This window comes from Periophthalmus magnuspinnatus, chromosome 17 (genome assembly GCF_009829125.3).
Source record: "Periophthalmus magnuspinnatus isolate fPerMag1 chromosome 17, fPerMag1.2.pri, whole genome shotgun sequence".
Taxonomy (NCBI): domain Eukaryota; kingdom Metazoa; phylum Chordata; class Actinopteri; order Gobiiformes; family Gobiidae; genus Periophthalmus; species Periophthalmus magnuspinnatus.
This window is the reverse complement of record NC_047142.1, coordinates 11,899,674-11,911,878: the sequence shown is the minus strand read 5'-3', so window position 1 is coordinate 11,911,878 and position 12,205 is coordinate 11,899,674. Positions and strand designations below refer to the sequence as shown.

At 40.1% G+C, this 12,205-nt stretch overlaps 2 protein-coding genes across 2 annotated transcripts in view; one reads left to right on the top strand and one right to left on the bottom strand.

Annotated features, from left to right (window-relative positions):
• The window catches only part of rps15 (ribosomal protein S15), a 151,032-nt gene that overhangs the window by 27,356 nt on the left and 111,471 nt on the right, over positions 1 to 12,205 (top strand). The gene's annotated exons all lie outside the window — the stretch shown is intronic.
• angptl4 (angiopoietin-like 4) lies at positions 3,326 to 11,588 on the bottom strand. The gene is made up of 7 exons (XM_033983173.2): positions 11,024 to 11,588; positions 9,930 to 10,040; positions 9,750 to 9,843; positions 6,723 to 6,836; positions 5,972 to 6,067; positions 5,050 to 5,334; positions 3,326 to 4,720 (listed from the first exon to the last, which is right to left on the bottom strand). Exons 1-7 carry the CDS (start codon positions 11,519 to 11,521, stop codon positions 4,533 to 4,535), a joined length of 1,386 nt encoding a protein of 461 aa, XP_033839064.1. The 5' UTR covers positions 11,522 to 11,588; the 3' UTR covers positions 3,326 to 4,532.

Genomic DNA, 12,205 nt, shown 5'->3' with positions numbered 1-12,205 from the left:
ATATGAAGCAAGATGTATGGAATTATGTAGCAATAATAAAAAAAAGTTGAATGACTCCAAATTGTTTTATATTTTAGGTTCCTCAAAGTATCCACCATTTGCTTCGTTGACAGCAAACCCTTTGCCTTCTCTCATTGAGCTTCATGATGGAGTCTCCCCTCGATGGCTTTCCTCTAATGAAACCTGACAGGGCACAGCTGTGGAGTGAAAACCAAGAGCAATCAAAGCAATGATCAAAGCAAAGGGCGGCCATTTTGAAAAATCTACAGTCTAAAACATTTGGACTTACTTCACACTTTTGGTTTTTTGCTTTCCGTATGTTTCCGTTCATAGTTTTGATGCCTTCAGTGAGAATCTACAATGTAAATAATCATAGAAATAACAAAAAGCACTGACTGAACCCACACTTTTTTTGACTGGCACTGTGAGTATTAAATAGTTTGAGATGCAAATGCTGTCCGTCCATCACGTCCATGTGTTTACCTGTTGAGTGTTTTAGAGTGCTCCTGTTGTTCCACTGGTGAGAGCCTGTTTCCATAGAGACGTCCTGAAAAGGTCCGGCGGTGAGTGAGCCGCTTTCCATTTCATGTCCTTACCATTTATGTGTACAGGTGCCGCAGGTGCTGGGGTTTAGGTATTGTCTATGGTCCTTTACAACGTGGTAGGATTATTCTCAAGAGGAGCCTGAAGAGCACCAGACGCTTCTTTGTGAATAAGAATGAGGTGAAGGGGTGGATAAACCGTAAAACTGTAGATCTCTACGTAAGGAATTAGTCCTATAGTGTCGTGAGATCATGGGCAGCTCATAGGTTTATCATAAGTGGGTTCTTTTTTGTTATTTATTAAACTTTTTCAACGTTTTTGAGTCACGGTATACTTTTGTTGGTTAAGATTACGTGGCACATCAGCCTAAAAATGTTATCAAATCATACTATTAAGAAAAAAAATTATTCAGTGCCCCTGTGTCTGTTTTTTTCTGTTGGGATTGTTTTGTTTTCTCAGTTGGTTCAGACGTTTCTCAGGACACTCCAAAATACAAGGTACAGTATGGGCCAAGGCGACTTCAATAGGTCTGAAATGCATGGGATTTTTGGATTAGTTTAAAGCAGAGGGTTTCAACTACAGGGTTAGCAGCACTATACACATACATTATACATACGAGACCCCATTATAGTTAAATCGTTTGCAGCCTTTGTGATTTGCCACTATTTCACACCTTGTTTGACCACCATAGGCTCTGATCCCAGCTCGGTGGAGTCTGCTCAGGTGAAGAGCATTAGCCTAAGCCCAAACATCGCGAGTGAAAGTGGCAGAGGAGAAATTGAAGCTGACACTTCCTGGTATGGCCCGGGTGAGACAAGCTGCTCAAGGCTTAAGAAGGACAAGCACATCTGATCAGAGCCGCACGTGAGGAGAGAGCAGAGCAGAGCTGTGGGTAGTGATGGGACGTTTGGCTCTTTTATGGAATCTGAATCTTTTGGATCTGTTCATGTTAAAAGAGACGTTCAAAAGACTTGGCTTTGTAAACTATTTATTTATATGACATAACTCAATTTATCTACAAAATAATCACAGAGATAAACCACCAAGGCTCAGATTTGTGGTTAAAATTGTTCAAACTGAGAGTGGGAGTGAGTATTCTCTTTGAAATGATACACACGCTAAACAAAATGTTGCACTAAAACAATCATAATAATTTAAAACTAACTGTTATTATGATGCCAGTAGGTGTTTTTTGTGCAGAAATCTCTCACTCGTGTTGCCTGCTCCGCTTCTCTGCTGTTTCTTGTGTTGGTGATGCGTTAATCAGTGTAAAAATGCATAAAAAATTTGAAAAAAACAAACAAATCCAGTTCCAGACATTCACATTAAGGAACCATTCAAAAAAGCCGACTCTCTCACAACCACTGTTTTACTTACGCATAGATTAGTAAGTGATGAAGTGAAGAAATAAAAATGTATGTTTAGGAGCATCAACATTTGAAAGAAGACATATGAACAGCTACACGCAAAATCCCATGCTTTTTAGAACATGTTTGTAAAGGTCTAAACTACAGGGTTATCGACGAGGGTTTAGACATAATAAGACCCCGTGATGCATTTAAGTGGTTTGAAGCCTTTGCGATTTACAAACTGTCACCATAACAAAAAGACATAGGATAACCTGTATAATCAGATAACCCAACTGTTGTATTTGGACAAAGTACAATGAATTTTAAAATTACTCTTTTGTCTTTTTCACATTGGTTTTGCATAATTTCCCTTGTGAAACCTGCACCGATGTGATGATTCTGATTAGTCACATCCTGATGTAACTGATGTTTACTGATACCAATTGAAGATTATATCAGATAATGATTTATAACTACTACTTCACGCGTGGTTAGATTCGAAAAGAAAAAAACCCAAAACATTTTGCTAACACTGCACATTTTAAGACACGTTTAAATTGAAGAGAAAACTGAATTATGAACTGCTGAACTAATCCCAGACTCTCATACATTTCAGAACATGTTTGTAGACGCCTAAACTACCGAGTTGTTACATACATTATACACACATTATAAATACAAGACTCTATTATTTTACAGTCGCTATTCATATTGCGCTTTTAATTCAATTGCAATTAATTATAGCTTTAATTAATTTGCAAATAATGATGTGTATGCATCACATGTTACTCTGGTTGGTGGATGTTGTTATTCTTCTCTATCCCGTCATATCTGTGTTTTTGTCTGGCTCATCTTGCTGTGACACTAATTACCTTGGACTCAGTTGAATAATAGTTGATAGAAGAAACAAAATAAACACTTCTGTGTGTCAACGAAAAAAAGTATCATTGAAATTTGGCAGCTAGCTCAATTATATCAGATTATCAATATCTAAATGTACTATTTTCAGTTCAGCTCAACTATTTCACAAAGTTGAGCTAGGATTGTCAAAAGTATCGAAAATGAGATACTAATCGATACTAAAACTAGTATTGAAACTAGATATTCATTTGAGCAGGTATCGATACTCGAAAAATCATTCACAGGACAGAAATAAACCTTTCCTGAATAGCCACAGAAAGTACAATGTAATGTGTGTATTTAATGTGGAAAATAAACTTATATTGTGTAAAGAAAATGTTTTTATTATCATCGTGGTTTCAGAATCTGTATTGATTAATTCCTTAGTGTTGAAATCGAGTTGAAAGGTTAGTAACTACTATGACTACACTATCGCAGACTACCCAGTACTCAAGACTCATTTAGCTCATGTTTCATCGTGTCAAACTTCATACTCCATGTAATGTTCCCTAAAATGATTCAAATACCAGAAATAGTTTAAATCTGTTTTATTGGCACATCTCGGCCAAAACGGTTATAATCTCTTTATAAAAAACATCTTACATCATCACAACATAGACATTATAAATTACAAGTAGACGGCACCACAAATATATAAATTGATTTAAATAAGTAAAAGTAACGTTTTCTACAATAATAAAACTCTCACTCAGACATTCATATCACATTCACTACAACTAGGAACGCACCGATCCAGCTTTTCAGTTCCGATACCGATTTTGATACTAAGGCTTTAAGAATCTGACGATCCCCAATATCCAGATAAAGACAGAACTGCTCCAAAAGTGTTACGCAACTGTTAATTATCTTTCAACTAACTACAGAACAACTTTGAATAAAGAATAAATTAAACATTCGGAGACTTTCGGGGCAGACTACGACCAGTAAATAAATAGTCTCATTAGGTCAATTTATATGTCCAACCAGGATATCGACTCAACTGATACTTGGAAGCCGATATCCGATCCAGCACATTGTCAGATACCAGTATAAGATCGGTGCGTCCCTAAATATAATGTAAAACAACGCCTGGCATCGTTACACAAGTCATTATGACTCAAAAATGACATCATCTCTCCACTGGAACTTAGAGTCTGTGAAGATGGTTCGATTTGAAGTTACAAATAGAAAAAAAGCTGCATTCTTCAGTCATTTACATCTGTACAGGTCACCGTTTGGTCACATTCACTTAATGCTACATACAAAACAGTTCGACCAGCTCTTATATTTAGAGCTTGTTGTGCGGAAAGGGAAACATTCTGTATGAAAGATCATTTGTTTCATCAGATTTAGAACGTTTTAACTCTGAAAAAACTTGAATTGTTGTTATTCTCAATTTCAATTGCTGAATTTTTTAAGTATGTGTTTTCAATATGTTTAAAACAATATATAAAAAAACACACAGTGCAAATATTACACTGAAAAATTACCTGAAAATATTTGAGCTGAAAGCATTTAAAATTCAAAATCTGATGAAGCCAAATCTTCCATATATCTTTCATAGTATCATGTGCAGACGTGACTCGACTTGTCAGAAAAAATTCCGGGCTCGAAGCGCAGTGAACATGTCCAATCTTGTTTTCCGACTGCTTCACGCTTGGCCCCTTAAGATTCGAGTTTCAGTGCTTTTAAAGTCCCAACAAACCAGCACCAAATAGTCTATAATTTAGTCCGTTACTTTCACGACCGGCTCTCTTGTATCTCGGCGGGCGCGATCATCATGGTGGTCGATCGGAGAGGGTAGTAGCGTCCGCGCCAGGTTTTCCAGAAAATTCCCTGCTTCCTCTGGTGCCGCTGTTTGGGAGGTGGGCTCTGGAAGTAGCGTCCGTTCAGGTTAGACTGGCCGCAACTGCTGAACCACCATCCGCCTGGAAAACGATAATAAATATAAGTTAAATCAGACGTGGCAAAGAATACAAAATGCTAATTGCTAAAGTACCATTGATGACTAGCAATTTTAGCATGTCGGTGAGCAAATTAAATGTTGCAAGAATGTTAAAATGTCATATAAAACCCAGAAATTAGCTAACTGACGCTATTGCTAACATTTGGCTGACATATTGTTAAAAATGTCCAATATGGATTAACAACTGAGACTATTTTTCTTACAAGAATCTCATATGCGAATTATTACAGTGAGCATATTTTATAGTAGCCAACATTTACGCTAACACAAAAACAAGCTAGCACGACTCACCAGAGAGGTTCATAGCGCAGTTAGCATCATTCTTGCGGTCGTTGTCTTGGTCAGAGGTGGAGAAGGGGAGGGCATCTGTAGCGTCCGGGCCCAGGGAGCTCTCCAGGGGGCTGAAGGGACCCTCTTTCTTGACGTACAGGGAGTATTTGGTGTTGGGTCCACCAAGATTGAAGGAGAGACGAACGCTAGCTAGGTCGCCGTTCCAGTCAGACATGGCGATGTTCATGACGTAACCGCCGTCTTTGGCAATGGAATGCATTTTCTCCAAACCCAACCAGAATTCACCTGAAGAAACAAAGTAGAACCTTGCGTTAAGATTCAAACTTTAATATACAATTTATCAGATATGAAATTTGTCAAACGTGCGCATCTTTTCTTTATCTTTGCGTTTATTGTTTTTAAGTCGGGGTTGTTGCCACATTGAGCTAGGTAAACAATGATTATACAAGTTTGTTTTCGTTTTTTTAGACTGGAGTGGGCAACGGGAACGAAGTGTGTTGCCAAAGAACACAATGACAGTATGCGTTTGGCCAAGATTCGAACTAACTACTCTCTGGTTAGTGGGCAAATACTCTACCATCTAAGTAACAAAGTCAAACATATATTTTGTACGAACATCCCTAAATCCCTGTTGCATGTTTCTAACCTCAAACTGTTCTACTTTATTAGCATATTCTGACTATTTGCGTATTGCGTTCATTGTTTTCACTTTTGAGGCCTGAAATAAAAACTACGAAATATTGCGTCTTCTGCATCTGCGTCAGAATTATCCACATAAACAGTGTATAAAGCTGTCTCATCTTATCTGGTGCTGTTTGTGACCTTGTTTGGAACCATGGCACACGGATAATCTGCATTCCTAGCTAGCACCTGCTGAACCCCGTTAAAGAGAGTACAATCAAAATCCCCAAAGCGTATTTACCTTTAAGGTTGCCAAATCCGCGCTCGTAGGCCTCCCAGGGCTGATGGAAGTCGACAGAACCGTCCTGACGTCTCTGGATCACTGTCCAACCACCACCTGCACAAGAAGAGACGACTTTATTAGCAAAATATATCACAACTGGATAATGTATTTTATTAAATGTACGTGTTTTATTAAGTCTACATCTCCAAAGCTAAAAAAAAAAAAAGCTCTTTTCCACCTTGTGATGTCATGCAGTGGTAGTTTTCAAATGAACAGCTCCCTTTTACTTTTAGTTCAGTAGAGATGGACAATTCCAGGTGTGAAATCAACCAAATGATTCTAGTGTATGGAGTTTAAAAACACAATGAAGCACTTCCTGTATTGCCACATGACATCACGAGGTGGAACAGAGTGTTTTCTGTTTGAGAATTATTCAGGGTTTGTTAAAGGTGTGTTAAACATGTGTGAATGAAACAAAACACAACTCTAGGCATGTTTTTGATGAGGAAACAATATTATAATAACTGCTATCAGACAATAAGTTAATATGGGCTAATTAGGATTCACTTGAATGAATATTGCAGTGGCACGATTAACAAAAATCCAAGAGTCTAAGCTTGTCGTTTTTTGTCTTCGAGAGCTTTTTCGAGTACGTCTTAACTCAAAATGACACGTTCATAATGGCGTTTGTTTGACTATAAGTATACGTTGGATAAAATAGTTACATTACAGTATAAGTTCTTATCTAATGTTCCAATTGTGTACTCACCAGAGGTCATTTCGCAGTAGACCTGGAAGGGCTCAGAGTTGAGTGGCTGAATGGTGTAGACTCCACTAGTGCTCTCTCCTCTCAGGAACAGCTCGTGGCAATCTGAGGCTGTGTCTGTAACAACAACAAAAAAGACACGCATTTGTTAAGCATTGTTCAGCACTTTTGCCCTGATTTTAGCGTAAACAAGCTCTAGGCGATGACAGATATTAAAGTCCTTCCTACTCGTTTTTTGGCATGCCTTCGTTGGAAACAGATGCTTAATTGTTTCTTTATCTCGGCTACACTTGGGAATTGGGTTTGCTGTTTCCACACGCTGCCTCCTCATCTTTGTAAATAGGTTGTAACAGTTCCAAACCAGGTGAAAGGTCGGCGCAAACCTCTCCAGCAGCGTGTTTGCAAACTTAACACTTATCATTGCAAACTTAACACTTATCATTGCAAACTTAACACTTATCATTCCAAAGTAAAGTCTGCAGATAGAAGCGCGTGCCTTGATAACGCCCTAGTCTTAACAACACTTTAAGTTTGTGTCCCTGATAACAGCAATGACCTTTGTCCCAGTTCCCAAGCTACTTCTGCCTCTCAGTCTCTCTAGTCTTTTTACGGCGATTTCATTATGAACTACCAACCGGGCTACGCATTCCTCACGCGCCACCCCATACCCCCCGCTTTGGGTTGTCACTTGTCTCTCACGTGCGCAGTTGGCCCCTGGTGATGTGGGAAGCGCATGGAGGCCGCATGGGCAGTGCATGGCTGCTGCGTGGCTCCGGGGTGTGGGGGTTTAGGGAGGAGTGGGGGGCGGGGGGGTCGTTCCCACTCAAAGGCAAAACAGGGTTGACATTTGAGAAGAGCCAATTGGGAGTTGTTCTCGCGTGTCCATTGAAGGGGTGGTAATGGAGCAGTAAATTTGAGCAAGGCACACATAAAAAAGCAATAAATAAATCATAATTAAAAAGCAAAAATTCAAAATAATGAAAATTGAAAAAAAAAAAAAGTAAAAAAGTAATTCACACACGCACACGCACAAAAAGTTCTGATAATAAAAAAATACTGTATATTTTATCTTTGGAAAGAATGCCCCTATACAATTTCATTCTTGTAATCTGTATAGCACATGTGTCAAACTCAAGGCCCGTGTGCAAAATGTGGCCCATCAGGTCATGTTATGTGGCCGGCGACAAAGTAAATTAAAAGATATGACTGTCTTAGAATATCAGTTTATAAAAGATAGACACGGTTACACAGCCATTTTTCCATATCTATGCAAATTCATATGCAATATTTGTAACTTGAATAAGTAATAAATGTAGAAATGGTTAAATAATTTACTAAATAGTAGTTGTTTTTATTTTACATTACATTTGGTTACATTTATCTTACAGTTACATCTGGCCCTTTGAGAGCAACCACTTTGTTGATGTGGCCCTCTGTGAAAATGTGTTCGACGCCCCTGCTGTATAGTGTACCAATAGTAACACTAGTACTTATTTCATTCTTAGTTATTTTTAAATCATGCATCTGTTGAAACTGCAATGACGCTGTATTTTAATTACCTAATCGTACTAGATATGATCATTTAATCTTAGCATAATGTTAGCTACTTCTAATTTTTACATTTCATTGTCCCGGTAATTTAGTTTTGTAATGTGTAGGGTTCAGGATGAGTCAATACAGTAATAGCCCGACCGCTTGTTGCTTCAATGGCTGTGTATTGCGTCTAGGGCTCTCCTGAACTTTGGCACACTTCTCCTTCACTATGACTATTAGTACGTGAGGAGCAGCATGGAAGAGGGGAGAGGGTAAGTGGGGAAAAGGGGGGCTGTCTGATTCACCGTGCACCAGGGAACACCAAACTGGGCCAAAGGTAATCTCTTTCACTACTGTTTGTTTTACAGCAGAGTAGGCCAGTGTCTGTGTAAAGGCTGTGGATAAATATAGCTCCGGTTTTCCCTTAAAGCGAACCCATTCTACAAAATCGGCTTGTCTGAGCTTTTAACCGTGCTGTAGCTGTTTCCCCTTCTCACTTACCCTCTTGAAGTTGTATTTGGAGTGATCTGTGCATGTTTGAGCAATCTTGACTTTCTTATTTTTTGTTTCATAAGTCGTTTTAGATCAATATTGTGTTTTAAAATGTGCAAATTATAAACTAATGATCCTCAGGTGTCATAGAGTATCAGTATAGAGCAGAACCAAGCACCTCTTTTAACCCATTTTTGCCTTTTCCCCCATTTTGTTCAAAGTCAGACCCCACACACACCCCAGCACTGCGGCCCGCCTTTGGAGCGTAATCCCTGAATCTTTCTGACCCTTGCAAGACCGGTGAACTTTCCCCCAGTTGAGAATTGGCCAGTGAAATCAGTGTTTTTCCCTGCGATCCAGCTGATGTCACAATGGACTGCAAGTGCTGCACTGATTTTCGATGCCAAGTGAAGTCAAGGAGCGTTCACCTTTCCCCTACTTCTACTCTGAGCCTATTTGAACTCTATAGATCTGATTTTCTGTTTGATTAACTAGAACGTGGACTTTTGAGTCGAGCTGACTAAAGTTTTTGGACTAGAGAGCCTTACTTTCACTTACTCTTTGGAGAAATACTTGAAACACTTGTATAAAAGTTGTCAAGGCCTTACATTTCTATTGGGACAGATGTTTATGTACTATACCGGATACATTTTTACAGCGTACAACGTTTAACCAGTCAGCAACTTATAATACTCTTGGCTTTTGTTCAATACTTTTATTTTAATTAGCTGTATCTATCTGTAGTAGTACTATATTTCATTTTCACCTAGGCCTATTCTATTTCTTCCAATGATTCTGTCTCTCCTCAAACGAATAATTTATTTAATTAATCCACTAATTGAATCAAGTGCATGTGTGACTTCCCGCTGTGCTTCTTCTAATCGATTCCTTGATTTTAATTACTTAGATTCTTTAAGCTCCTTGCCTCTCTTTATGCTAAACAGATGGATACCACTTTTAGCGTGAGGTTTTGGGGCTTAAGGACATAGTGGATTTGGCTCTTACCGACTGCTGGAGAGTCCCGCTGCTCCACCACGGTGCTTGGCTCGTCATGGCTGGGGTTACGCGGGGCATCAACTCTCTGTCTGGACTGCTGTATCTAAAACAGGTTAACAAATTCACCGTTAGAAGCAAATATATCAAACAAAGTGTCTTAAAGCTACGTTTTATCACGTATTTTCTTACCTGGGTTTGCAGCGTCCTTATGCGCACGTTTTGCTTGTCAAGCTTCTCCTGTTGAAGTCTTATCCGCTCCATTAAATCATCAATGCGTTTATTCTGGGCCTCTAGCATCAACTGCAAGAAAAATGGCGCAAACTATTAACATTTCTGTAGTTTTTGTTTCCTCATTACGCACGCGTCTCTGTGCGCTCTTGGCTTCATTACGCACACGTCTCTGTGCGTTCTCGGTTACATAACCAGCTCGTAGCGCGGGATTTTCCATTCACTACAAAATGAAACCACTTCCGGGCTCGTGAGGGACATACATTGTTCTGTATTCACGGTATCATGGCTAACCCACAGCGAAATGCACAGTCAGTGTCTGGTATAGGCCCGCTCCGTGTTTTGACAGCTGCGAGCGCGCGGTGCACAGCATGAACCGTCAATAGCTGCACGTAGGCCACGTTCGCCAGAGAAGCTATTATCCATCTCCCCTCGGCCCCCCTCTATCAATGACCCATGACCCCGTGCTAAATTGGCCCGGATAATGGGCTACTGCGTCACTCTGATGCAATGTTGCCATGGCAAAAGTGATTAGAAACAGTAGGAATTTATTGCCATTAATAATAGAATAAGCTGACTGCAATACTGACTGACTGACAGAATGGTTTAACATAAATTAGGCTATAGTAAGCAATGCATTTGAACTAGTTTCTAGATAAAACATGGCATTTTCACTCAACGCACAATATAAAACGCATATATAATACTGCACTGTACATTATTGCAGGATATCTAATTACCACTTATCATATAGGCTACTACTGCCATAATAAGTACTTTTTCATCCTCTTTTTACTACTAATCTTCTAAGAGTGTTGTTTAATTTAAACTCATATTCTGAACTGTAAAAGCATTGTAATAAGTAGCTGAAGATACAAAGTGTTAAATGTAACCGAAAAACATTCTTTGGCGTTCATAACACTTGGCACTTCCATATAACATCAATGCAATATATCAACATCAAGCCAATGGAACAGTTTCATAGACATAATCCTGAGGCTTCTGTTCTCTTTCATCATTTTCACCGTTCATTCTCTTGCAGACCTCTTGCTCACCTGGATGCTGCGCGCCTCTGTTCCATTTTTCTCGCCCTGCGCCAACCCCTCCACCTTCTCCTCCAATCTGCCGACCCTCTCCACCAAAGTCTTCCCATCCTGCCGCATCTCTTCGGCCTTATCCCGCAATTCCACGGTCACGTTCAACAGGCTGGCCTCTCTGTCCTCCAGTCCTCTGGCTCTGTCTTTCAGCGCCTCTCCCTCCCGCTGTAACTTCTGACTCTCTTTGCCGAACTCGGTCACGGTGCGGTTTAAGATCTTGAGTTTGGTGGAGATGTCTCTTATCTGGACTTTGGTCTTGTCCACGTGCTCTTTCAGACCCTGTCCCAGCTGGAGGAGACCGTGGGCCAGAACGTTGACGTCGTCCCATGCGGCGTACTGGACGCGCTTCTCCTTACCCCCTCCAGATGTGGGAGAACTTCCTTTCCTCTCAAAGGGGAAGCTCGTAGTCAGCAGTGGCGCGACGCATAATATCAAGACTGCAAAGCTGGTCTTCATGTCTGCTCGTTGGCGTGGACTGAAGTCTTGCTCGTTGTTGTTGTTGATGGGTTTTGAATGAGCTCTTGCTCCTGGGTTTGTGCGCAGAGCTCTGGAGGGTTATATAGAACCGGAGCTGGGGAAAGGCGGCGTCTGATTGGTCTTTGAGGGAGGAGTGGGAGGGGTCAGGAGCAGGTCTCGAGTTACTGTTTAAGTATTCATGGTGCACAAGAGGAGGAACCAGGCCTTACGTGATATAACAAAAGAGCAGCGGGCTTTCATCCAAGCGCAATGAGGGCTATCAGCTGTGGAGGGGAAGGAGGTAATGGCCTGTTTAATGACTTCCTATAAGATAGGAGTAGAATCTGTGCTTTTTAAATGTTATAAACCATAAGCTACTGTGGACAATATACAAATGCATTGCTTACTTTCTTACAAAGGTGGAAAATGTTCTGTTTCCCATGCAGCAGTGGTCAAATATCACACTAAGGGGAGAGAATAGCTAGGTTCAGGTCATTCTGGTTGTCTGTAGCTCCTCTTATCTCAGGAATCTGTAAAATACTCACCTTGTTCGACTTTGCTTTAAATTTCTTATAGATTATAGATAGACTCCCACTCTTCTAGTAGTATAAAAACCATGGCACAGTCTTATCTTGTTAGACTCTGCACCAAACTGCGTAAGACTGTGCACTAGACTGCTTCAGA

Excerpts from the sequence above, each read along its gene's own strand:
- angptl4 (XM_033983173.2), bottom strand. The coding sequence starts at position 11,521 with ATGAAGACCAGCTTTGCAGTCTTGATATTATGCGTCGCGCCACTGCTG. Across the intron at positions 9,844-9,929 it reads TAAGGACGCTGCAAACCCAG|ATACAGCAGTCCAGACAGAG; the intron begins GTAAGAAAATAC and ends AACCTGTTTTAG. Across the intron at positions 4,721-5,049 it reads CTGCGCTATGAACCTCTCTG|GCGGATGGTGGTTCAGCAGT; the intron begins GTGAGTCGTGCT and ends ATCGTTTTCCAG.